This window comes from Melozone crissalis, unplaced genomic scaffold, assembly GCF_028551555.1.
Source record: "Melozone crissalis strain CALT ecotype California unplaced genomic scaffold, PUWL_Pcris_2 ptg000034l_1, whole genome shotgun sequence".
Taxonomy (NCBI): domain Eukaryota; kingdom Metazoa; phylum Chordata; class Aves; order Passeriformes; family Passerellidae; genus Melozone; species Melozone crissalis.
Window position 1 is genome coordinate 22,087,144 of NW_026535812.1, and position 27,929 is coordinate 22,115,072.

General features: G+C 41.6%; 1 protein-coding gene across 6 annotated transcripts; it reads left to right on the forward strand.

Annotated features, from left to right (window-relative positions):
* The first annotated feature begins 1,965 nt into the window (after positions 1–1,965).
* On the forward strand, positions 1,966–26,898 carry PHC3 (polyhomeotic homolog 3). 6 transcript variants are annotated; one of them, XM_054282566.1, is made up of 15 exons: positions 1,966–2,010; positions 4,783–4,930; positions 5,619–5,777; positions 7,162–7,239; positions 8,757–8,915; positions 9,375–9,473; positions 10,600–10,831; positions 12,629–13,497; positions 14,896–15,046; positions 15,364–15,617; positions 16,320–16,476; positions 17,754–17,868; positions 18,578–18,728; positions 18,813–19,038; positions 22,905–26,898. In XM_054282566.1, exons 2-15 carry the CDS (start codon positions 4,805–4,807, stop codon positions 23,057–23,059), a joined length of 2,931 nt encoding a protein of 976 aa, XP_054138541.1. In that variant the 5' UTR covers positions 1,966–2,010; positions 4,783–4,804; the 3' UTR covers positions 23,060–26,898. The 6 variants fall into 6 exon arrangements, with proteins under 6 accessions (XP_054138541.1, XP_054138543.1, XP_054138544.1 ...); XM_054282568.1 differs by having other exon boundaries at positions 8,790–8,915; XM_054282569.1 differs by lacking the exon at positions 7,162–7,239.
* Positions 26,899–27,929: the final 1,031 nt, after the last annotated feature.

The following is a 27,929-nucleotide window of genomic DNA, read 5'->3' on the forward strand; positions in this document are numbered from 1 at the left end:
GAGCCGCCGCAGCGGCCGCTCCCGGTCAGGCGGGTGCGAAGGCTCACGCAGGTCCCTCCGCTCCCGCCGCAGCGTCCGGAACCGGGGCAACACCGCGGTGTGTGTCACTCCCCCACCCACAGTTGGTACGGCCCAACGCGAAGCATGGCGGGGCTGCGGGCGGCCGCGGCGCCGGCGCGGCGGGAGCGGAGCGGGATGCGGATCGTGCGGTGCCTCTGCCGCGGGTGGCTGCCGTGATAGGGAGCCAAGGAGGAAAACTTGTTCTACCCAAGTACCGATGGAGCTGATCCCCAGCAGCGCGGGCAGCAGGGGATTCTCCACCTCATACCGAGCACCTGCAGTGCTGGGGTCCTGCTCTGCGGTCTGTCCATCCACAGAAGAACGTGTTGCTGCTGGAGTGAGCCCAGAGGAGGCGAAGGAGAAGGTCCAAGAATCGAAGCTCCTCTGCTCTGGAGACAGCCTGAGAGGTTGTTCAGCCTAGAGACAGAAAGGCTCCAGAGAAACCTTAGAGCCCCCTCCAGTGCCTAAAGTTGTCTCCCAAGAGAGCCGGCGAGGGACTTGGACAAGTGCATGGAGTGACAGAACAAGAAAGAATGGCTTTAAATTTAAAGAGAGAACTGTTAGATTAGATATTAGGAACTAGGGGGTGAAGCAGGGTGGTTAACAAAAGGTATTTTATTAAAGCTGCAAATCATAAGCCACCTTATCACTGCAAGCAATCCTGGAGGACTTCCAGGAGTAATTCAGAATGGGTCATCATTCTTCCCACACCTTTATTTTTAACCTATGAAAATTCTCATTTTCTCCTGCTGAATTAGAGAAAGAATATAGAAAGAAGACATCCTCATTAGACCTGTGGGGTTGTCACTACTTGTCATGGGCATCTCACCTGTGCTCAGAGCAACTGTTTCGCCTGTCAATAGTTTAAGCTCATCTCTAATGCCTTGGCAGGTATTTGAGTTTTGTTAGACACTTGCTGAGTCTCTCTTCTTTGCAAAGAACTTGTGTATCCCAACTAGCTGTTAAGTATCTGTCAATTTTCCCCCCTTCCCTTCTTAGAACCAAAGAATCATTTAGGCTGGAAAAGACCTCCAAGATCCCGGAGTTCCAACTTTTGATCAATCCCCACCTTGTCAACCAGAACGGAGCACTGAATGTCATGTCCAGTTGTTCCTTGAACACCTTCAGGGATGGGGACTCCACCACATCTCTGTGTAGTCTGCATCAAATGGACTTCCATTCCAAATGGAATTCCAAAACTCCATTCTGGGATCCCCCAGTGTGGCCCCCACATCCGACCTTTCCATGGGGATCCCTCAGGCTGGCTCCTGTGGTGATGGCCTAAGAAATATCAGGATCATCATGTCCAACTTTTAACCCTCCACAGAACATCTGCAAGAGCCACACCATGTGCATGCGTGCATTGCCCAGACACTTCTTGAACTCTCTCAGGCATGGCAGGCACAGAGGATTTAGCCTGAAGGCACCTCCCAAAGTCATCCAAATACAGGCTTTCTGTACTTACAGTACAGTAAAGAGTTTAGGTGTGTATGTATCAGGTGCTAAAAAAAGGAGGTATGATGCGAAAGAGACGAGGGATAATTAACTCATATTCACACAGTGCCTTGAGCTGGTGAGTGGCAGGAAGGATGGAAGGAAGCAAGCAAAGCCTCAGAAAGGAAAGAGATGCTCACACAGTGATTAGGATGGATGCACTGCTACCAGTGTCTGAGCAACAGCTGCTAAGTGTAGGAGGCACTTGAAAGAGGTTCCCTGTTTTGTTACGCAGGGAGGTCGATAGGTTATTTGGGCTGAAAACACCGCATACTTCAATTCCCCGGCCCCTCCGCGGGTCTCCCTCAGCCCCGGCCCCTCACGGGCGCCGCCAACATGGCGGCGGGTCCCGTCACGTGCGCGGCGGCGGCCGCGCCCCGCGCGCGCGCGGCACCTCCCCCGTGAGGGAGGCGAGAAAATGGCGGCGGCGGCGGCGCCTTGAGCGGCGCGTCCCAGGCGAGTGTCCCGGCGGGGCGCGCGGAGCGCGGGCAGCGGCAGCCGCGGGGCCCCGGCCGGGCCGCGGGGGCGGGGAACCTGCGCCCTGACCGCGCCCCGGCGCCGGGCCGGGCCGGCCCCTCCCGCCCGCCTGCCTTTGCTGTCCTGAGGGGGCGGTGGCGGGGCCGGGCTGGGCGAGGCGGGGGCTCAGGGTGGGTCAGCCCGGCCTGGGCGGGGGGCGGCCGGCCGCGGGGCACCGGGGCCCCTCGGCGCGGGGCCGCTGCTCCGCATGCCGTGGGGTGTATTCCCACAGAGCATACCTTCGTTATTATTATGATTTTATTATTATTTCGGAGCTCTCTGTCAAATACCGGAATACCTGTAAGGGTTAGGCTTGGTGGAAATTTTTATTTAATTTGGGGTTTTTTGTGGTTTGTTCTCTCGGAGTTGCAGGGAGAGGTTGTGAATTGAAAAAAAAAAAAAAAAGAATAAACCATGTGGTTGTGGATGGTTGTGGTTGTGGATGTGGGTTGTCAGCGGGGTTTGTTATTACCATGGCATTTACCGAAACTTTCCAAAACATGAGTAATGACGTTCGTGTGTCCACTGTGAGGATAGTTTGTTAATTGGTATAGGACAGCAGGTTTTTGTTGTTTTTTTTTTTTTTTTACTTCAGGTGGTTGCTTTGACTAAGAAAAATATAAAGAAACAAAACTTTGGAGTATCTACCTTATGCACAATGTAACTTGAAGTTATGTAGTATCTTGTATTGTTACTGCTTGAATAAATACGTATTTTCAATAGAGTTTTCTGTTGTGCTTTATATTTTGGGCTCACTTGAATGTGTAGTGATTGTTTCAAGTCAGTGTGTTTTCTAAAACTTACTTGGGATTATGGAGATTGTTTTGAGTTAACATTGCTCAGGGAGCATCATTGCAAGATCTTCATCATTAAGCAAAATTAATTTTCTTACAAGTTAGCATCTGATGCCTGCATGAGGTGAGGTGTCAGGGAAAGATGGAGATGCTGAGCAAAAATTTAGGAGCTCCTTACTATGCATCCTTTTTTCATTGTACATCCTTTGTGAGAACAACCTGAGCAATGACAATACTATTTTCTAAATAATTTTGAGCAAAAGGATTAACAGCTCTCACGGAATAAACTTGTGATGGATTAGTTATAAGTGGGATATGTTACATGTCTTGCTTATAAGACACCAAAAATGTGGCTGAGAATGAAGGAAATGAGACATCGAATGTTGTTTTAAGCTAATTTAACTGGTTGTATAACTCTGCAAAAACTAGCTAGACAAGTTGTAGGTGTAAGTATTTTGAGGTGCTTTTAATGTCCACTGAAGGAGACAGGATTTTTTTTTAATATACTTTTCATTATGTGAAATTAATGTAAAGTGGTTTTAGAAGTGATGCTGTGTTTTTTGCAGTTGGAGTGGGAACCCAAATGTGTTAACTTCTGCCCTGCTGTAGGTGCACAAGTGGCATCAGTAATGCACAACAGACCTGCATTTTAACAACAAATCATATTTTTTCTTCAGTTCTAATAGCAAGCATCTCTGTGTTTAAAGCATCCTTGATTGCCGCAAATTTTCCTTCATGGCAAAGTCCATGCAAGTGTCCAACACAGGGGCAGGCAGGAGGTGTTCAGGTGGCCGTGTGTGTGTTACAGTTTAGCTGTTGCAGGTCCCCAGGAGCTGCAGCACCGTGTGCAGCCCTCTGCAGAGCAGTTGTGTTTTGGGAGGTGAGGGTGGCAGCCTGGCAGTGCCCTGTTCCTCTTCCAGCTGTGTCAGTTCAAACTCCTGATTATATTCCCGTTTGATGCAGCGCCCAATGGGTGGTTTGTTAAGAACTTGGCAAAGCTGCTTTTTTTTTTTTTTTCTAGTACATTGCAGCTTTCTCTGGTTATTTCTCTGAGCCCCTCTTCATGGTGAGAAGGAAACATCATCTCAACCCTCCCTCTTTTTGGCATCCTTTGGGAAGCAATAAACAGCTACTCTGTGATTTCCTGTTAATTGTAATACAAAGACTGAAAAAGAAACTGCAGTAAACACCCCCATAACATATATTGAGGTTTGTGATTCATTTCAGTTATAAAGATGACATTTTGTGCTCTGCAACAGAGGGAAGCCGCATAAGGCTGGGGAGGATCATTTGAGGCGCCTAAATAGGTGGTTTCTTCTTTAGTTCTTGCTGTATTGTGTGAGGTATTGCTGTTAAAAGGATTTTTTCCTGTTTCCTTTCCCTCTCTCCCCAAACAGAGCATTTCAGTGGGGATTTTTGCCAAGAGCAGGTTTTGCTCAGTGTTCAGGTCAGCCAGCACATCCATTCCTGGGCTGTGGGGGTGAGGGAGGTGCTACTGGTTCTGTGCAGCTGGCTGGAAATCTTGGATGTATTCCTAAATTGGTTCTTTATTGCTACTTTTGATGGATCTTAGATTATAACTACATCTCTCAAGAGATTGCATCAAGTAATAGCAAATGCTACAAACTAAGATTAGTTATTAAGAAATTCTTTACTATAGGATTGGTGAGGCCCTGTGGATGTTGTGGCTGCCCCTTCTCTGCAAGTGTTCAAGGCCAGGCTGGATGGGGCTTGGAGCAGCCTGGTTTATTGAAAGGTGACCCTGCCATGGCAGGGGGTGGGACGAGATGGTCTGTGATTCTGTGAAACTTACCTTTTGGAAATAGTCCATGTTTCTGTCTCAGCAAAACATGTTTTTGCCCTAAAATCAGCACGTTGTGGCCTTGCTTGTGAACCACTTGTGTGTCACCCCTGGCAGGCTGGACAAACGCTGCTCAGCTATGGAGAATGAACCCAGCACAACGACGTGTTCTGCACCCACCACGACCGTCACCACCAGCGCCACCTCCCGCCCGCCGCTGCCGCAGATCTCCGTGTACAGCGGCTCCGACAGACATGCTGTGCAGGTACTGGGCCTGGGGCTGCCTCCTGTCCTGCACACAGCTCTGAGCACAGGCTCTTCGCTGGGTTAACTTGTCATTCCTTATTGCTGGCTTGCTGGTTTGCAGGAGATGTTTACTAGATCACTTAGGGATAGTGCAGGGTAGGCCTGTCTCCCAGATAAGGGAAGGGGAAATGCTGTGATAGAAAGTTTGGTTTGTTCACCATTTGCTGAGGGTGCAAATTACATAAACCTTTGCAAAATAAAGGTTTTTGTTTGACCAACTTTGATCCAAGGTATCTGTGTGGGTAAGTCCTGCTTGGGATCCAGCTCCCTCTTGCTGTTCTTTAAATTAGGTCTCCTTGAACTCTGTGCAGTCCATTCTGTTGTGTTTGATAATTGGGTTTCTCACCCACTAGTCTGATCTCTCAGAAAGCAGAACATGATGTAGGATGTGTTGACAAGCAGCTGAGAGGCTGGGAGGATGTGTTGGGGATGATGCTGTATTGTCAGGCTGTCCTTGAGAATGTGAATATGTTGATGTTGACAATACTCTGTGACTTGGTCAAGGACAGTGAGGGAGCAAGTTCAGTATGACATAATTGGTGTGAAAAAATTATTGGCTTTATTTCCTTGTAAGGATAAACTTAAATATCATGTCAGCATGGTGAGTGCTTTGTAATTGTAATTAATTACCTACTGATTCATCACAGGTTATTCAGCAGGCCTTGCATCGTCCTCCTAGCTCAGCTGCTCAGTACCTCCAGCAGATGTATGCAGCCCAGCAGCAGCACCTAATGCTGCAGACTGCTGCTCTGCAGCAGCAGCACTTAAGCAGTACCCAATTTCAGAGTCTGGCAACTGTTCCACAGGTGAGAGTGAAGATTGCTGAAAAAGAATTGGGAATTGTCTAGAGCAGAGCTACAGTCGTTGTCAAACTTTATAACAGCTTAAGTGCCTGAGCTTAATGCCTCATGATAATTCACTGTTATATTGTAATGATGTTGTTATTTTAAATTGTATCATCCTCCAAACTGTTTGGAGGATTTTGTCCAATGGTATAGATGCTCCAGTAGGCAACCATTCCATGCTTTATTGCATACATTATAATGCATCATGTAAATCATCAAGCAGTAATAAAATAAATATTAAAAATAGACTACTTCAATCTTCATCCCATGATTTTCTCTAAAAGTTGATGGGGGAAGCAATGAATGGCATTGTATCTTAGTGAAATAAAAAATAATGAACATCTGGCATCTTAGTGTGTTTTGCCTCACATCTGGCTGCATTATAAGTAATGGCAAAATTAAATTTCAACCCTGAGTGTGAAAATGTAGGAGGTAGATGACATTTCATATCTGAAACACAGATTTTAACATCAGTGATCACTGGAGGAGACCCATTTGGAATTAAATCACTGGCAAGGTTTCCTTTGACCTCAGTTTGCCTTGGATTGAGAGTATGATCTTGCAGAGAGGTGATTGTTAATGATCTTACACAGGGAAATGCTAAATGGAGTTATGGACCTCAGGGATGTGGCTGCTTGGTGTCAGAGCTGGACTGACTCATTTTTGCTCCTGGCTTTTTCTTCTATACCTTTTTCATTCAATTGTGGTAATATGTTGATTTGTCTTTTTTTGTTGTGATTGATTTCTGTGTGGAGATACAGTTACTGAGCAAAGAAAATCGGGTCGGGAAAGGCTGAGAAGTTTGGATTCTGTTCATACAGAAACCTAAATCACTGTCCCTGTAACTCATCTGAAGGGCTGGAACAGCATCCTGTGGCAGACACTTCATGTGCATACAAAAATTACCATTCCAGAATATGAGGCTGTTCTGTACAGCATTTGTATATTTTAGAAGATTCTAATCACAATAAAATTATGATGTGAGTTTTAATAATGATAGTTTTTTTTTATATTGCATTTTAAGTTCTGAGCACCATAGGTAGTGAAGTGATCACTTAGCTCCATCATTAGCAGTTTGGCAGACTTTACCTCTGATCATTTTTCTTCAGGTCTTGGTCTGAAAGATTTATATGTCTGAAATTTGGTAGGACTTCAAGGAACTTAGCACCTTGCAGGTAGCATCCCATAGTGCAGAGTGCACTCTATTCCCACTGAGTAAAGCATCACTGTTCACTCAGAGAAAGGTAAAGGTAGACAGGGCTGTTTCTGATGGTTTATGCAATAAAATGAACATCACTTAAGCACTTTCTGATTTCACTATTTGACACATATTCTTGCTATTTAGGCAAGCCTGTCAGGTGGGAGGCAATGTACTTCCCCCACTGGGAGTGTCACTCAGCAGTCAAGCGTGTCGCAGACCTCGGTACGTAACTGCACCAAGCCCTCCCTCCCTCCCAACCCTGCTTGGTTGTTATATGGCTACAGGGAAAAGCAGAAAAAACTAATAGCATTTCAGTTTGTATTGTTCAAGTTAATACTACAGACACAGGGAGCAGGGTGATGACTGTAGTCAGTGCTGGGTGCTGTGTGTGATTGTTCATGGCCAGTGTTGGCTTCCCAAGTGCCAGACCCCTCTTGATGCTCTGAGGGGCAGCTGCTCACTCCACAAGCACCAGTGGCTGTTCAAACTCCTGCAGAAATCACACCCTGAGCTCTCATCTCTTACATGATTTCTTACTGGATTTTCTACATTAATTTCTTTATTCAGGGCACTACTGTAGGTGAAAATCATAACTATGTATCAGGGATTAAATAGCACTAAATCTAAAGAATCCAAATCAATGCTCACATATATTTATGATACCGATTAAATGTTTATGAATATAGTATATTCATTCTTTTATTGATTATCATCTTTTATCATTCATCTTTTTTGCAGTTTCACTTCCCATATTCTAGGCATGTGCTCAGGTTTCAGTTGTGAGCAGCTCTGTGTTCAGGTCATGCTGTATTTCTTTAAGTTCCATTGTCAGACATGCACAGTATCTTCTGTACAGTTTTACAGCTGTCTGAAGTAGGATTTGTTAGTCCTGCAGACATCCTGCTTATTAATCACGCCCTCAAGCTGTTCATGACTCCAGTGCATAGCTTCAGTGATTTAACTGTGTATTTTTTTAAGCTCTCATAGCTTGGCTTGGCTTACAGTTGTTAAAAGTAAAACCATTTATTCATTAAACTTTGGAGGTAAATTCTATTAAGATGTCTGATGTTAAACTAAAAAACTAATTGGGCTGGGGTTTTTCAAGGAAATCTTTTAAGTAAGTGATGAAAAAGAGCTGGGCACTTAACTCTGTTAGACTGGTTAGAGAAAAAAAGAAAAATCAAAGACACAACAGCTTCTTTTTTAAGAAGATGCTAAGGAGTGGTTCTTGAGCATTTAATATGAAATTGGAGAAGGTTTTAGTCTTCTGTCATTTTTTAGTGTGCATATGTGAAATGAGGATTGAAAGTCCATATGTCGTGGCACAAGGAGGTGTCCTGATCAGGTTGCATAATAGAAGATACCAGTCCAAGCAGTTAATATATACATTTAAAGATCTTAAATATTAAAGTTCAGGTGTTTTTCTTAAAATATTGAAATCTCATTCTACATATTCAGTAAATGTGTATTTCTAGGTGACATATTTTTCAGACTTCCCATCATTGTTTATACTCATAACTGCTTATTATTAGTTACTGCAAAGTGGTTGCTTGCAGTTTAGGAATAAAAACATACAATCTTGCCAGAATCCAATTTGGTGATGATTAGCTCATATATTTTTGATATCTTCACAGTTCAGAGACTCCAACTGCCCCTGCCATTTTTATCAAGGGCTTTCTGGCTTTAGCCCATAGGGTGATGGAATTTCCATGACAGCAGCAATATTTTTGTTTCCTTAGATTAACCTCTCCACCTCTCCTACACCTGCACAGATAATCAGCCGCTCTCAGACCTCCAACACCACCAGCAGCAGCATCACCCAACAGACGATGTTGCTGGGCAGCACCTCTCCCACCCTGAGTGCCAGCCAGGCTCAGATGTACCTACGAGCTCAGATGGTAAGTTCTGATTACAGTCCTTGCAAAGTTTGTCTTTGCTCTGTCCCTATTGGAAGATCTAAGCTCTCTCTCTTAAATATGGGAGATATTGGGCAGCTCTTTTGTCTTTTTTTTTTCCCCCACTAATTTGTAGTATTGAAGGGAAAGTCCTCTTGTGTGCTTGTATGAAGGTTCATAGATGTGTTTATCTACCTCAAAGATTATTCTCAATATGAATAAATATATTATTATATTTGGTTTACATTATTCTCCTTTGTTTCTATTCTCTATTATTTTCTTGGTTTACTAAAATTACCATGATAAATAGTTCTTTAAATAAATTAATCTAAAAGTAAAAAAGTAAATCTTAGAAGCTGTACATCAGTATGTGGAAGTATGAATCTCTTTAAGATCCTGCATTTCTTTCACAGATTTTTAAAATTTCAGTCTGTTACCATGTATTTTTTTCTTGCTTAACAGCTTATTTTTACTCCTGCAACCACTGTGGCTGCTGTCCAGTCTGACATTCCTGTTGTCTCCTCATCCTCCTCATCTTCCTGTCAGTCTGCAGCTACTCAGGTGAGCTTGTCTAAACTGATTAAAGGTCTGCCCCATCAAGAGGGACAAAACTGAAAAGTAAGGAAGTGTTGTGCTTTAGTTTTTCTTGCTTTGCTTTCACCCCAGACCAGAGAGCAGATGAGCTGCTGGGGTGGCTCTGCCAAACTCCAGCTGAGTGACCTTCCCTGTGAAGGTGTGCTGAAGGATTTGTCCTCACTGGGGCAGGATGGCAGTAAATGCCTCCTGAATGGCAGTGAGGAAGAAAGCACAGTTGTCTTGGGTTTGAATGTGCCCTGTGGTGACACAGAGCAGTGAGAATGAAATGTAAACTGGCTGTTCATTACACAGGTTCCAGCTGTTGTGTGCAGCAGGGATTGTGTAATCTAAATAAGGAGAGGTGATAATAATTAGTCCTCTTTTTCTTGTAAAAGATGATGTAAATTAGTGCTACAGGGGTAGGCATTACCCTTGAAAATGAAATTTTAGCTCAGCACATAGGATTGGAGATCTGGGATCATTACATGCAGAATCTGGGTGTGGTAACAGCCTTCAGTGAAAATGATCTCTGACTGATGTACATTCCAGAAAGCAAATCTTTTGTTTCATGTTGCATTGGAGGTGTCTTGATGAGAAGGGAGGTTAATATTGGTTGATTTGGAGGTTAATACAGAAACAGAGGTCTCAGTTTTGTTTAGCACACAGATTAGCAGAGAAGACTCTGGTCCCACTGACCACCCAAGGCTCTGCTTTATGGTGGTGTCTGGAAGCTCACTCACAAACCACTGCACTTCTGCAGTGTCTGTGAAAATAAAATTGCCTTTGCTTAAGATGACTTGTGTCATTTACTTTGAAGGCACAATAAAAGAGAAAAATGAAAGTTTTAATTCAAATTAATTAACAATTTCCATTTCTTTTAAAAATCCAATAAGAGAAAAAAGACTTCTGTATTTATCACTAAAGTAATAAAGATCCCTATCCTCTAAATTTTATGGCTTTAAAGATACTTTGATATGCAGATTTTTAGCTTCTTGTGATCACATGGGATGAGAAGCATTACAAAATGTAACTTTTTTTTGCTGTTTTTGCCTGATATTTATCACAGCTATTTATAGAGTTTGGCTCTTGTCATGCTTTGCTCCTTTCCCAGGTTCAGAACTTGACGCTGCGCAGTCAGAAGCTGGGCGTGTTGTCAAGTTCCCAGAATGGGCCACCAAAGAGCAGCAGCCAAACCCAGTCTGTGTGCCCCAGCAAGGCTGGCAGCAGCTCCAAGGGCAGCTCAGACCCCCCAGAAAGCAGCAGGAAAGGAGAGAGCCCCGCCCCAGAGTGCCGCAGCACGGCCGTCACACGCACCTCCAGCATCCACCACCTCATTGCACCAGGTGGGGGCCGTGTGGGGCTGTGGGGAGCCATGCTTCTGTCACACTTCAGTGTTCTCTGACATCTTGTTATAGATATTCCACAGGAACAGAGTTCAGATTTTACTAGTAAATTCACTTTGATGTTGCACAGGATTTTGATTAAGCAGAAGCAATAACATTCTTAAATCACAATTCAAGCACAATATAGCAGCTGCAATACCCCGTTGAGTCACAGCACAAACGTGATTCTCATTCTCTCTCTGTATGTTCATTGTCAGGACATGCCATCCCATCTCTGGGCAGCAAAATGTGGGCTGAAACCACCTCAAGCCTCTTGCTCCCATCTAAATCCATTTTATTATTACAGCGACCTGAGGAGGTCACTTGGTGGTGAGAGAAAGGACGAGAATTTTGTTTCTTGATCAGAAGGCTGGATTTATTGATATATGGTATATAATACATTATAACTATACCAATAGGAATAAAGAGAGAAGTTGCAGAGGCTTGCTAAGTTAAGCTAAGAATAGAAAGAATCTAAAACAAGAGAATTCTCTGTCCCTGTGTTCCAGAGAGCGTGCCCTGTGATTGGCTCCTATACTATACACATAGAACATGAACCAATCACAGGTGCATCCTATTGCATCTCACAGCAGCTGATAACAATTGTTTACATTCTCTTTCTGGGGCCTTAGCTTCCCAGAAGATGAACAAATCTGAAAGAAAAGATTTCTATGAAAAAATGTCTGCGACATTTTATTAGTGGTTTTTTTCTTTTTTCTGTGTTGTCTGTGTCATGTGAATGTTCTTATATCAAGTATTTTTATAAGCACATAGGTAACAATGCTAAAATTTCAGTATTTTGTATCAAGATAAATCAAAATAACCTGTACTTGGTTAGAGAGGCACTTACACTGCATGCAGCATATTTGCATCTCAGCTTTCTTATTTTGGACAAGTGATGGTAGTCTAGACAATTGGTCTGAATTCTGTGGAATGTAGCTTGGCTTAATGACAGCTTTTAGAGAAAGAGTGGGACTTGGAGGCAGACATTTTAGAGGTATTGAGCTCTATTGCACTCAGAACTCACATTGGTAAGAAAAAATCCCATAATTAATAGCAGAACAAATCAAAAAACCTACATAAATGAGTTGTTTCCCAAGTGGATAAAACAAAGAAGAGGTTTGCATGTGGAGGAAAATGTGTGTGTGCTGTAAGAAATGGCTGGTGAGTCACTGGTTTGCTTAAAGGTGATGATTTCTCTGCAAGCTGCACTATTTTTAGGTTTGTGCCTCTCAGTTGCTGTGTTCAAGTTCAGGCAAATGCTTTCAACGGTTTAAATTTATACTAAACTCTTGGAATTTTATTTAGTCTCTTAGCATGGTATTATCTGAGGTTTCACTTAACAGTTATCAGCAAATCCTGTTGTGCTTATCATTTCTCTTCCAGTCTGTTTCAAAGCAAAGGTTAAATCCATTTAAAGTTGTGTGAAATTCTTAAATAAGGCTGGATCAGCAATAATCTTAGACCTAGCAGCAAAAAGATAAATTTAGATACTTCTTTATAGAAAGTGTCTTTCTATATGTAAAAAGCATGGCCGTATTCATTTGTTCATTGCTGCATTTTGCTTTAGAAATTGAAATACTACCCTAATAAATTGTTATTGTGTTCTGTGTGCTGTCAAAGAAGATATTTTTAAACAAATATTGGAAGTATTAAAAATATTTTAAAGTGAGAGTTTTGGAGGTATTTTACAATATTTTCAGAACTTTAAGAAATAGATACTAATTTTAATAAATACTTTTTTCCCTTCCCTCACAGCTTCATATTCTCCATTGCAACCTCACTCTCTAGTAAAACATCAGCAGATCCCACTTCATTCACCACCTCCAAAGATCTCGCATCACCAGCTGATCCTGCAGCAGCAGCAGCAGCAGCAAGTGCAGCCGATTGCGCTGCAGACTCCTCCGGGCCCGGAGCCGCCTCCATCCCAGCACTGCCTGCCCCTGCCCAGCCCCGCGCCCAGCAGCGCCCCGTCCCACTGCTCCCCCATCCACATCCACCCTCCGCCGCTCACGCTGTCCCCCACCCCGTCCCAGTCAGCTCAGCAGTCGGTGGTGGTCTCCCCTCCGCCGTCGCACTCCCCGAGTCAGTCGCCCACCATAATTATTCACCCTCAAGCCCTTATCCAGTCCCAGGCCAGCTCCCTGGTGCCCGCGGCTCTGCAGGCCGAGCCGGCCGCTCCCCCGGCGGCCGCCGCCAACCCCGCGCGGCCCTCGCAGCCGCTCGGCCTCCCGCAGCCGCTGCCGCTGCCGCCCTCGCCCGCCGTGCACATCGGGGCCGTGGAGCCGCCAGCCTTGGTGTCCCCGGGCCAGCAGCTCGTGTCCTCCGCGCCACACCAGCAGTATCCAGCCCTGCAATCCGCTCCCATCCCTCTGGCGGCTCCGCCTCAGCTCTCGGCATCCTCAACTCAGATTCAACCGCTGCCCCTGCAGTCTGTGCAGTCTTTACAAGTGCAGCCTGAAATTCTGTCCCAGGGCCAGGTTTTGGTTCAAAACACTTTGGTTTCTGAGGAGGAACTTCCCGCTGCAGAGGCTTTGGTCCAGCTGCCGTTTCAAGCTCTTCCTCCGCCACAGACCGTCGCAGTAAATCTGCAGGTGCAGCCGTCGGTTCCGATTGAAACTCCGGTGGTGAGTGATAACATTGCATCCTTTATTCTTTCCCTGAGTCAGGCCCGTTGACTTCAAAGCGACCTGAATCAGGTGCTAGACAGTGGACAAGACACCTATTGATTATAGAACTGAGTTTTGAGAAAATCCTAGACATTTTCCTTCTGTTTCATGTTTTGGTTTGGGGTTTTTTTGTTGGCTTTTTTGTAATGGATCATCAGTCAAGAATATCAACCAGGAATCGTGAAAATGTAAATTTAAGATCTAAAATCTTGTTGCTTAATGAAATTACAATGTCTTTGAAGTTTAAAAAAGTAAACATATGACAATGCTTACATAAAGAATTTTGGTAAATGGGACATGAGGACTGTAAACTTTTACCTCAATACAAACAGATTTTGATTAGGAGAACAATCTATACTAGGTGGGAGGTGCATATCAGGTTATTAAGATGATAGGTTTCTCGATTATTTATTTTGTACTAACATTAAAAATATCCCCTTCATAAAAGAATAGGGGAATTTTGATGCTGTTTTGGCAATTCCCATCACCACCATTTAATTTGGTCCAGTGTTTGTCTCAGATGTCTACAATTTGTAATTGAGGGTTTTGCCTTCAATCACTAGATTAAAATGATGTACAGGAAAATGAAATGTTATGCAAATAAGGCTGACATTTAAGATGGCATTGCTGAGCTTTAGTGGTAAAATGCTAAATGAGATTAAGATGAGCAAAAGAATCAGCAGCTCTTGTAGGCTTTTTTGAGGCTATCAGCAGGTTAAGGAAGGAGGTGTGCTGTTCATTTTCAATTTATTTTAAGAGGGTAATAATCTCAACTCTGTTATTTCATGGAGAAATTGGACAAAAGAGTAGGAGCCAGGTTTGCTTTTGACAGGGTGGTGTTTTACATTTTAATCTGCTGTCAGGAATTTATGTAAATTTATTTCAATACTTTTGAGGGAAAGACCTTAAAACCTCTTATAACCACTAATGCTTGATAGTCTTGGTGTACTCTTCTGAAATACTCAGCTTGATTACACTGCTGTGTAAGATAGAACAATTTGCAGACTTGTCATTAAACTTGCATTTTGCAGATGTATTTAAATAACATCAAATGTATGTGTAAATAAAAAGAACAGTAAACTATACACATAAGATATTGAAACAGGTTCTCTGCTCTGTTTGATTGGAGCTTCTTTATGTACTGCTGTTTGTAACAAAATACTTCAGTTTTGCTGTCATAGATATTGTGATGTCCTCAGAGTTCATTGTTTGGTATGCATTTTGGGAACTAGTATTTTATTAGAAGACTAACATATTTGACCTGGTAATTGATTTTTAAAACTGTATTTATGCAACTCTTTTAAGGTGTTAAGATAGAATGGAAATCTCTCTAAAGCAATAGTTTGTTGGATGCAGATTTACCAAGTGGAGAATGTGTGTGAAGAGGAGATGCCCGAGGACTCAGATTGTGTGCACATGGCGAGAACACCCACACCACCCACCTTGTCCCCACCAGCCATCACCTTGGGCAATGGAGAGGCTCTCAATTCAGAAGATCCTTTGTCAGGTGATGACAAATGCCAGGCTAAGATAGCTTTTGGTTTTGTGATTTGTGTGAGTAATTAATGGCTAACTATGTTTGTAGCTAGCAGGTACTGAGTAAAAGAAGATGTTTGCATGAGGAGGGTGTGTTTGTGGAAGAGTCTGTTGAGATAAACCATCTTGTTTTAAAAGTGGAATCTGTGAAGCCTAGGGAAGAGCCTGTGTTAGGGGTTGATGGGTGCAGAGATGGGTCTTGGGGATTTATCACCTCTTATTTCCTGATTCTGAGCCAATGGTTGGACATGAGTGATAAAACATAACATATTTTGTTGTTTTTTGCAGAACATGGGGGACTGCCTTCAGTGACATCATCAGTCAGTGCCTCAGTAATTAAATCTCCATCTGATCCTTCCCATGCCTCTATTCCACCACCCCCTCTTTTGCTTCCAGCAGCAACGACAAGGAGCAACAGCACCTCCCTGCCCAATAGCATTCCCAGCCTAGAAAACAAACCTCCCCAGGCTATTGTTAAACCCCAGATCCTGACCCACGTCATCGAGGGCTTTGTCATTCAGGAGGGGTTGGAGCCATTCCCTGTAAGTCTGAATTTGCTAGGAATTTTTTACTACTAATCTTTGAAATTTACTCTTTGTAAGAATGATATTATTTGTGGCTAGTTGATATTTAGATCTGGAATTATGTTTCAGATGTTGGTTTTGCCTTCTCTCCACTGATTGGTGACTTGAGTAGTAGTAGGCTATGTCTGGAGATAAGTACAGAGAGTGGGTTTAGGTTACTACTTGGAAAACTTTTTTACATTTGTCTGCCTCCTAGATCCCTCTATTTAAGTGATACCTTAATTTGAACCTCAGAGCTGAGTCTGTTAAAATTTTAAAATGCTACAATTTGTTGTTTTAAGCACTGGCAAGCTCTTAACTGGGCTAGGTGTAATTAGTGCAGTGTCTGGTAAGAAGCACTGTTGAAAATTTTAAATCACAAACTGACAATTCAAAGCCTGTCTTTCTAATTTAATGTGTGTCTCATTTTCCCATTCCTTCATTTCTGTAGATATAATGCGTTTCTCCCTTTGTTAAATATAATTGCAAACTCTGCAGAGCAGGAGTGAGTCTTAATTTCTTTGAGAAATGAGCTTTGTTCCGATATAATTACACTTCATTGATATGAGGTAGAAACTGATCATCTTCTACTGAGAAAACTGCAAACAAATATTGTTTGTAATAATTCACTCTTGTGAATCATGTTAATTACCCACAGTTGCTTTGCTTTTGTTGCACTAGGTCAGTCGTTCATCTTTGCTGGTGGAACAGCCTGCAGAGAAGAGATTGCTGGTGGAGGGTCAGATCATGAGTGTGGTGTGTGTTGAATCAGACTTGCAGAACACAAAACATGCAGACAACTCCTCAGACACAGAGATAGAGGATATGATTGCAGAAGGTTTGTAGTTTTTGTTTAAATGCCCTTTCCCCCCTCCAGTTCTGTGTGCTATGAAATGGGAATCAAATTGTGGCCTGGCCCAGAAAAACCAAGTTATTCTGTGAACACACATTTTTGTATAAATTCATCTAAGATTTGAAAGTTCAGAATTTTTTTAGCCACCCCTGGGTTTTCTTTCCCACAGCTTGTATCCTTATACTATCAGAGCTGGTTTGGGTGATCTGCTTAAATTTAGTCTCAATGAAAGTCTTTCTTTCATTCTTCTAAAAGATTTCTATTCCTTCTTCCAAATCAAAACTCTTTGCAGCAGTCATTTTGTCCATAATTTGTTTCATTAGATATTAATTCAAATTTCTTTTCAGTATGAGCACTATGCTGAGTCTCGGATTTCAGGCAGCTTGTCTGTTTTGTGCAATTATCCAAACACTCATAGTTTTAGGTTGAGTTTTTGTTTAGCTTCTTGCAGCTGGTGTTAGGTTTATGTAGAGAATTTGTAACTACTCATTAGATGAGCTGGTAGGTGACATCCAACATAGAGACATATCCATGTACACACCACGTGAGTAGAGGAGATTTGCTGATAGTAAATCAGGGTATGATTGTGTGTGTGGCAGAAATACCTTCTCAGTATTTCCAGCTCTTTGCTGCACTAGTGCTTTTTGTAGAGTAAGAAAAGGGCCATCTCATCAATAAGAGAAAATACTCTGTAACAATAAGCTGTAAATTAGCAGATGCAATAATCCTTTTCTTTGTTGCATGCATCTTATCTTTTTCATAGATTGAATGTTACATATATACAAGATTCAATGTGTTCTTTGCTTTCACAAATCCCTTTGGTTGTAGCAGCTGCTTCTTCAAAGAAAGTACTTTAAAAGGTTAATTCATTATGCTGTTACAGAGTTTGCATTTATACTGTGGAAGGCCTGATTCTTGTAATGAACTCTTTATGAAGCAATTCATGAGGAATGCTACCCTTCTTTTTTAATTGCTTGCTATGTTTGAGGGCAGACCTGCTCATGGGTGGCTTGAAATTCAACAAAAAACTGATTAAGTTCATTGAATAACTTAATTGAAGGTTCATTAAGGTTTGGTTTGCTCAAGATCTTTTCTAGACAGAATGAAATCTATGACTTGCTTAGCTTTGCATAATTGTCTGTTAATCAAAGTATTTAATTGAATGCGTTAAATATTTGAAGATCTTTTGCCTGCTTGAGGTGAGAGATGTGAACATAATTTTGTGTCATTGAAACTGACTTTATTCCTCATTCCTTCTTTAGAGGGACTGGATGAAATTGAAAATGATCTTCTGAAGTGTGAATTTTGTGGAAAAATGGGATATCCCAATAAGTTTCTGCGGTCAAAAAGATTCTGCTCCACATCCTGTGCCAAAAGGTAACTCTATGCAGTTATTGTTTATAATTATCTGGCTAATGGATTAATCCCTCCTGGTTAAGAGAGCAAGAATTCACAGTCAACATCTGAATGCAAAATCTTCTATTGTAACAACTGGAAAGTTGATGTTTAATACAATAAGTTTTAGAAATGAGGAATAATTTCCCATTTCTAGTCACCACTTAGCTCTTCTTTGGTGTGTCTGGACATGACCTTTCTCATGTGTCTGCTCTGTTCCCATTTAGGTAGTGGGAATATATATATATGTTTGATTTGGTATTTCTTGGGACACCACCAGCAAAATAATCTTAAAGAGATTTAGTCCTTTAATCTTAGCATGGGATTTTTGCTTCTATCCTGCTTTGCCTGGGTATCAGCTAGGTAGAGAAAATGGAACCAGAAAATACAATGTGATTTTAGGTTTTTAGTGGACATTTCTGAGCAGAACTGTACTATGTGATAAAATGCAAAGGTATTTCTAAGAATGGGAAGGACAGACATCTTCCAGGGGTAATCTGGGTCTACTTGATCCCACAAGGAGATGAGGGTTTTGATGAAATGGCCTTTGAGATACCTTTCTCTTGTATTTCTGTGACAGCTGTTGTTGTAATTAAGCAGCATTTCTACAACACTGTGATTTTATGGTTACTTGATTGAATTCAGTCCAAAAAACCACTAGTGCATTATTGAATATATCTTACTTCTTTAGGCACAGCCTTAGTTGCACTAAGAAATTTGGGCTATTTCCATCAGACAAGACCAGTCGTTGGAATCGGAAGTCAGATAGCCAAAGTCTTGGGCGGCGCGGGCGTCGGCCGAGCGGCCCTGAGGGGGCGTCACGAGATCATTTTCTTAGACAGGTCTGTGGAACATTTGCTTAAAACTATGGCACTGCTTTGGGAATTGCAAATAAAGCCTAATACTGGAGTTGCTGCGTTTTCCAGCTTCCAATTACTTATCCATCTGCAGAAGAAGATCTGGCTCCTCACGAGGACGCTGTTCCGACGGCCATGACCACGCGCCTGCGGAGGCAGAGCGAGAGGGAGCGGGAGCTGCGGGAGCTGAGGATGAGGAAAGTGCCAGAGAGCATCGACCTCTTACCTGTGGTGCAGACTGACCCCTCAGTGTGGACTGTCGATGAAGTCTGGGCCTTTATACATTCTCTGCCTGGTATGGAAGGGGCAATAACTTGTTCTCTTGTTTTAACAATGAAGTTCCTTGCTTTATAGCAGCGCTGTGATGAGGAGGTGCTGTGGTAACAGCAGCAGTGTTAGCTGGTGATAGAGACTGGAATGTGATTTGTTTCCTCTTGCTTGTTCCTTCAGCACAAATCCCATGTTGATAGAACTAGTCCCACTTCTGCTGTTGCATCCCAGCTGATGGAGATTAGAGCTGTTCCTTCCTTCAGTCTGACTTCTCTCAAGAGGTCAGTAGAGAGATCAGACACGCTCCCTCTCTGTTACACTGCTTTCTTCTCTTCCTTTCTCACTTCCTCCTTCTCTTTCTTCCTTCCTTGCTGCTTATTCAGTAGAAAAAGCAAGAGCAGTGTTCCTTCCCTTGATACAACTGAAAAGTTTGAAACACCTGGCATGATACAAGTCATTAAAAAAGAATAAGCAAGTTTCTGCTATAAAGTTAAAATTTGTTTTGCAGCTTTGCTCAGAGGTCTTCTGCCTAGAAACTCAGCATACTGCTAGTCTCAGTTTGTTCTCAGAAAAAAAGAATATGGTTTTTTGCCTGTTCACAAACCTTTCCTTTAGATCACTATTCACCGTTACCTTTATGTCATCTTCAGGTTATTTGACATTTATAATTTCCTAACTCTCATAACCTTTAAAGCTTCACTTCCAACCTTTTCCCAAGGATGCCATTTTATCTGATCAGACACTGTAATCCCTACAGATAACAAGGCAGATCTCCACAGTAGCAGTCATACCAGAACTTTTCTTGCTTACCCATTAAAACCCAGGCTATGTTTGTTTCTAGTTTTCTACTTTTTTTGGAATGCTATCCCATTTTTTGTGTATCCCATTAGACTATTAACCTGTAAGGAATATATCTTCACTGCTAAGTCATACACATGCATTATGACAGTCTTTGTAGTAGGTCAGGCAAAGAATTGTGTAAGAGGTGTTTAGAATTGGCAAAAGTCATCCTTGAAGTACCTTTCTGCTGATAGTTTATTGCAATTCAGTAACAATTCAGCTTCTGGGAACCTGCAGTGGTGGCTGTAGAAAGAAGCAAAGCTCCTTAGGTTTGGGATGTGGTCATTCCTGTTTCTGTACTTGAGCTGTGTTATGGAGTGTAGCTCTGTCACTGCTGTTTTCAGTTACTGTTTTTATGGATTCAAGACTCTGGTTAATTCAATAACTAATCCTAGGCTCTCAATAAATGGCAGTTCCTGTGCTAGAATAACTGAAGTGCCACATAAACACCATTCACTTGCAAGTATGAAACCAAAAATTTTATTCTTAAAATGTGTTTTCTGTTTTGAAACCATTACTTTTACAATATTTCAGCAGCTGCTGGATCTGGTTTCATTTTTTGGATTCTATAAACAAGGTGATCTTTGATTTTAAACAAACTTATATTTATTTGTATGTAATGAAAGTTTATTGTAATTATTCATTCCTCTCCATATGAAGGCCTAGTTTCTCAAATACTTTTTTTAGAAAGAAGTTCAATAGATATTTAAAGTTATATTCACAACCTGCCAGAATTTTTGTTGCTATGTTGCTGCATTTGGGTTTTTGGGTAATTTTGGGGTTTATTCTTTTCAGTATATTCTCAAGTCGCTCTCTTGAAAAAATATTTTATCATATACTTCCAAAATTGATTAATGCAGGAAATAATACAGATGATTTCCATTATGGCACTTTATATTCTTTATCTACTCGATGCAGTCTGTGCAGACCATCTGCCATGCTGTAGGAGATGGTGATTTGTCACTTTTCCATAAACATTAGGAACATCTGTTTTCATTTACAGCTTTCTGCACAGTCTGTAGCTGAAATGAACTTGTGTCCTTGTCAGGCTTTTCTGAGTTCCTCTGGAGCCTTTTGGAGGAGTCAATGTCCAGGACACTTTTTTGCCCTGTTAGCTGCTTCTTCTGGGGGAGGAGACAGAACAACTTAAGCTGACAGAATTGTTCTCCTTTCTGTCTTCAGCTGCAAGATAAATGACCTTTCACCAGCTCTCCACCCTTTTCTTTTGGCCAAGTTATTGCACAACAAGCAATTGCAAAAGTGCTTAAGAATATACCCAGATGTGCTTGGACGTGGGAACTGCAGTACCTTCAGCTTCCATGCTCTGCTTTTCCAAAAGTGACTTTGATAAAAAGTATTTAAGAAGTTGCACAGAAATTGCTTAAAGGAAAAAAGCTGGCAACAACAAACATCCAGTTTCCTATTCCAGTAGCACCAGTTTTGTTCCTAAATGTTTTGTTCCTAAACTTCTCCTGATCTCTCAGACTCTTTGTAAATGGTGTGGTCTGACAGTCACAATGTTCAGGTCTCAAATCAGACATGCCATGATACTTTCCCAGAAATACTCAATACTTGACTTACAGATCTTTTATCTGTTGTCAGCCCTTCAATGAGAAAACCTTTATGATGATGCCAGAGCTGATGTTACATGAGGTCTGTTTAACAGATCATTAAGGAAAAAAATGTGCTTTATTCTTTGTGAAAAGCTAACTTTTTCCAGCCTTGAATGTTACAACCTTCACACAGTAATAATCCAAATGAATTCATTTTTGGATGTTGATACATCCTTCCACATTTCCTTTCCATTTGCCTTGTACACATTTGTAAATCCTTCAGGAAATTAGGCTGTCTGTTCTTTATGGAATTTAAATCTGAACACACAAGAGAATATTAAATTAGTTGCTGTGATCTAGGTACAAAAGTTCTTCACAGTGATTTCATATCTCCATAATAGTGTACTTTTTAAAAGGGAAAATGTAAAAATGCTGAAAAATAAGCTTTCTTGAGAAATTATTGACATCAGGAATGGAAGGTGGAGCACAAATTCAAGTGTGTCTGAAAGGCTCTGAGACAGATGGAGAGACTGCTGGGTTGAGAACACAAATGTATTAAAAAACCCATTAAAAACATGGCTGGGGGAAAGAAGCTTCAAATAAACAACTGACAATGAGTGCTCTCATGGACATTAGAAAACATTCATCCATCTAACAGAGCTGCCATAGAGCCAGGCATAACTGGCTGATCCTGCTCAGCACACATCCAGAAGATCTTTGGAGGAACCTTTATTTCCACAGTGTTCCTCAGTGGAAAGGGGCCCTCAGTTACTTGGGACAGTCCAACCTATGTAGAATCTTTTTTTTAATGTTGTGATCTTCAGTAACCTGAGACTGGTATTTCATGTTGAGAAAAGAAGTTTAAATTGGGAAAAAAGATCCAACCAGTTTCAGGTTGCCCTTGTGAAGTGAGTTACTGCTGTGTGTAGAATATTCACTCTGATAACTAATGATAAATATCTTCATGAGATGGTTGTGCCAAATCCCATACATCAAAACTTTGTTTCCTTAGCTCTGTGGTGTAACACACAGATGGAATTAACTCCTTTTGGAAATTGTAGCTATTTGGATGTTCTCACTGTGCAGAGCAGTATAATATAGTTCTCATTTATAGAATTAGATAATAGTATCTTTTTATTGCTGGAAAGAACCCACTTGAATTATGTTCCTGATTGCTATTTCAGTGCTGTTTTCCCAATCTCTTCCAATGATGAGAGGTTGTTCCTCTTAATGAAATGAAAATTCTGTCTTTGCTGGGACTTGAAATTCCCAATGAGTAGTTCTCCAGTAAATACAGTGTAATTAGAGGCTGTAGTAAAAATTATTTTCATGTTATTTCAGAATTCCCATCATAATACTGAACTCTTGCATGTAATTTAGGTTCAACAAGCTAAAGGGATGTGCACTGGAAAATGTGTTGCTGAAAAGCTCTGGTGTGGACATTGGATCTAAGAATGGGCATTTCTAAACCAGTAATCATATTTTTTATTGCCTTTAGGTTGTCAAGATATTGCAGATGAATTTAGAGCACAAGAAATTGATGGACAAGCTCTCCTTTTGTTGAAGGAGGATCACCTTATGAGTGCAATGAATATTAAGCTTGGACCTGCATTGAAAATCTGTGCACGTATCAATTCCTTGAAAGAATCCTAGGAGGTGAACATGAAGGTTTAAACAAGAGTTTCTCAGTGACAGAACCAACAGTAATATGCCAACATCTTCACTGTGGCATGAGTGTTACTGTGATGTTTTGTTAAGTAGGTGGGACTCTCCCCACATAAAGACTTTAAAATGTTCCTTTGATTATACCAGGAGTCCTCTGTAGTTTTCAACAACTAATAAGTTTATAGTAAAGCCTGAGTAATGCTTTGAGTTGAACTTTTTCATGGAAAAACATGAAGTGAAATATGCTGTGCTAGGTTAGATATTCCCCAACATGTACTTCATTTTATGAGTTATGATTAACCCCCCAGTCCCCACCCCAGTCTAGACACCATTTAAATCGTGTTGCTGTATTCTGAAAGATTTTTCCCACATACAGCAGTGTTTGGACTGAACTAACAGAAGTGTCCACAGGCCCTGTGGAAGCACTAGTACCAGTAAAATGCTATGCATTTAGTTGTGCTCTCTGAGTTTGTTTTAGTCTTGAGCAAATTGTTTGTAAGGGGTAGGTTGGCAGCTGGTTTTCCTCATGTAGGCTTACCCTCATCTCTGCCACTATAGTATTTTCTTGAAGTCTGTAAAATACTATAAACCATGTAGATGTCTCATCAAAGTCCTCGTGATCAGGCTACTGACACTCCTGCCAGAGGTAACTGAAGCACATGTTACTTTACTCTTTGAATGCTGCTATGCACTAAGGGGGCATTAAGTGTTAGATTTGTAGTTTCACATGCTGCTAGTTAAGCTAGACCAGCAGTTCTCAAATGGGGGTTCAGAGTGGACCTTGAGGAAGAGTGTGAGCTCTTGGGGTTCAGGTTCCCAAATGCCTGGGTGTGAGGGGCTGAAAACTGCAGCCAGGACCAGCTCATGTTGAGACAAGTTGCTTTAGACACTGGGGGTAGAGAAGGGACAGCATAACTCAGATGTTCTTTTTCTTGATACCTCTTCTAACATCTTTTTCTGTAGTGCATTCCCATTGCCTCACTGGAAGCTTCCAAGCACCTTTTCCTTGTCCAGTGGCCACTGTGAGCTGTGCTTGCAGTGCTCTGAGGAAGGAGCAGTGAGGTCCCCTCAGAGCTTGTGCAGGAGCAGCTGCTGCTGCCATGAGGGAGCCTGGAGCTGCAGCTCAGCAGGAGGAATGCCAGTGTTGGCAGCTCTGGGAGAATGTCCTGGTTTAGTGCAAATTTGGGAGGACCAGGACAGAGAAATATCCTGCTTTGTCCCTCTGGCAGGAGATTTTGCCTTGGATGCTGCAGACCCAGGGGGTGGGATTTTAGTGTCCCCCTCCATCTGCCCTCTCTCCCGCTCTGTGGGACAAATACATTTCCCCAGTTACTGATGCTCGTGGAAGCTGCCTGGGCTCTGAGGCAGCAGCACCTTCTTGGCCTTTGCCTCCCCCACCTGTGCACGGATGTTCATGGATGTATTTTGTCCTTCTGTTCCCTCCCTTTTGCAGCTCCACTCCCCTTATGTACAGACCTGGATCCTTAAGCTCTTGTTTAGGGAAAGAAGGGTACGTGTGCTGATAGTCATTGTGTATATTTGAATTAAATATGTGTATGTGTCTGCAAATAATGTATTTTTTGTATTTTATGCAAATTAATGCATAATATATGATTGTGTAGGGAGGTATTCAGGGGGCTGTACAGTATTCCTGAAGAGAAGAGGAACTGACCTAAAGTTTGAGAACTGCTGCCCTAGATCAAAAGGAGTCAATGCACATACACTGGCTAAAAGGCAGGTTTGTGACAGACAGATTAATATGTATATTAACTGATGACCTTAAAGAGTAAATTTGAAATACAGAAAAATCTGTGCTTCATTTTCCTTTAATTAGACTATTGCTTTGTTTCCACTAACAGATTTTCTACCATTACCTTCTGGAGATCAACATTAGAATCATTGTTTTAATTACGGCTGTTTGAGGTTGCTAATAGCAGATGTTATTAATGTTTTTATTAACCACTGAAGCTGCAAGTTAGGACAACACTTTGCAGTTGCACGCTGGTTTGTGGTGAGAACCCCTACCCAAATGGCACCAAAGCTTTAGAGGATGAATTGATGCCTGGGTTTATTTTGGAGGGAAGTTGCTAAGCACTTTCTAATTTGTTTTTATTTTTTCCTATTTTCGGTTACTGTTGTAAAATAAACTTCTTAGTTGAAGTTCCAATGTTTGCTAATGTTCATTTGAAAGACATTCAAATGATGGAGACAGTGGGTTCCCATTTGTAGCATTTCTGTAAGATACACAGTGTAGCATATCTGTAACATATGTTCTAAAGGATATGTTCTGTTTTGATGAGCTAACTGAAGACTAAAGATATCTTAGATATTTATCCTTTGGCTTTTGTCTTAAAGTTTTATTATTTTTATACAGAAATCTCACTGGCTAATTTTTAATCTGTCTTCTGATTGTACTGTTCTTAGGCAATGTAAAAAGTAGGGATACATAAATGTGGTTTGATAATGGCTTAAGGTGTACTAGAAAATGTGGACTTAGGGCTCTTGTTTAGACCTGTAGTTAATCAGTGTTACATGCATGAGAATTTCATGGCTGCTTTAATTTTGCTTTATTAGACAGCTTTCAGGAGAGCTTCTGCAGCTAGTGTTTGTGTCCAGCTCAGCCAGAATCACTGCCAGGTGCCAGGAGCCCAGAGCAGACCCAGCAAGGCACATCTGGTCCTGTTCATCTGGTATGTAACATTCCCTGTGGCTTTGGGAGAGCCACAGATAATGAGTTATGCTTCAAATATTCATAAGTGCAACAGCTTAGAGTGTGGGCCTTATGCATATTGAAAGTTTTTTTCCTCCTTCAGTGATTTTGGCAATTAACTGGAACTTAAAAGCAGACATAGCTATACCATCCTCTCCTGATAGAAGTGCACTTGTACAGGAGTGTTTGCCAGTGTAGCTGTGTCAATAAAATATTTTTTTTAAAAAATCACGCTTGTATGTGAAAGTAGGCTGGAAAATTTCCAAGTGCAACTGAAGTCTACTTGGGAAGCTTATGAATTTTCTCCAAAAAGCAATATAATACTTAGAGTAACAGTCCTCCAGAACCATTTTATGTACTGGCCATTTGCTGTTCAGATAGGTGAGGTTTTCCCAGGCTTACACTGCCATTTCCCATGGCTTTCTCACATGTTAGTATCCTGTACCCTCTTGCAAAAGAAGAAGTATTAAAGATTTTAATTGTATTTTAACACTTGTTCCCACAGGATATGTCTACAAGAAATCTTTCTTATTCTCTTTATTTCCTGGGATTTTGCTTTCTGTATTCAGACTTGTGGTGTTGCAGGCTACCCCTCACAGTAATGTTTGCAATATTTCAGCTTCTGTAGGAATAGGTCAGAAGGGAGATACATTCCATGGCTTTTCCCCTTCCTTTTTTTCCACCTCTCCATCCTGCCCTACTCCTTAATGCAAACTGCAGCATTAGCTCAGGGCAAGGCCCTTTTGCAGAGCACTGGGCTTGCAGGTGTGTGTCAAGGTTTCATCCAATAGAACAGAACTGTAACACTTGTCTCAGCTCCAGGGTTTGTTTGGGGTTTTAAAGAATGATCAGAAGGGGTGTGCAGCCTCCCCTGATCCATCTGGCTTGCATCAGCATCCCTGCTTTGCAGCAGGAGCAGGCACTCCCCTGAGGAGGCTTGGCTGCCTCCACTGACTCAAAGTGCCAGTTTTGGCTCACCAGGGAGTGTCTGAAGGGGTTTTAAACAGGCTGCATTGTAAATCCATTCTTTACCCATTAACCCATCATTTTATTTTCCAGAAATGAAGTTCTTGATGGAGGGTAAGGCCTTTGCTAGATTTTTGTCAATGGGACATTTCAAATAGATTTGTGTCCTGCAAACATCCAATTCCTCATTTTTTCCTGTGAAAGCAAGTATTTACCCCCTGACTTCCACCTGTGCTTTGTCCAAAAAGGAATCCAGCCTTTTGAATAGAACAGATTGAATTCCTTTGTAACTGCAGGTGTGGCAGGTGGAGGCAAGGATTAAAGGGTAAAACCAACTGTTTGGGCAGACCTGTCATAGCTTTTGCATCATTTCTGCATCTTGAAGTGGAAGGAAATATTCAGGTACAAAACCACTGAAGTGTAATTGGGATGGAGGTTCAGTGTGAGACTGGGCTGGGTGTGCTGTGTCCCTGCCTGGCATGGCAGCTCCAACTGATGCCAGTTCCAGGTGGATGTTCTCATTCTAATACCACAATATCCATGCAGAAACTTCCACCTCAAGAGCTCCACACATTTCTTACACAGTGACAAATCTACAGCTCTGAGTGATCAAAGAATTCAGTGACAGCTGTATTGAGTCCTGGTTTTGCAAATAATTAGACATCCCCATAATTTATAACATGAGTAGTTCTGATTGTACTGAGACTGCTCATATTAAATCTCAGCATGTATAAAAGCTTGCAGGGTTATTTTCTCACCAGTTTTGTATAGAGATGTCCTGTTAGCATATCCTTAGAAATATATTTGTCATCATTAACCAGGTATTTCCTCATTGATTGTTCTAGGCTGCAGATAATGACTGTGTAAAATAATCAGTCTAGGGTAGTTTTTTAATATGCACCTGAATTAGTTTATTAGAAGCTAATATTTTAGTATTTTGTTCTAAATACCCTGTTCCTATTCAATGCTGAGTTGAACAGGTATGAGCAGAGCTATCAAGGAATAATTTCACTGTAAGGTGTTAATTGCTCATAGTGAATTAATTTTCAAGTCAGTCTTGCATAGTGAGCTGTAGTTTCAGACAGGAAATGCTGTAAGGAGAAAGAAATTTTAAATTAATTTAATGCTTAGTTCATTTAAGATGAGCCTAAATTAAATTAATTTTAAAAGAATTTGCCTTTA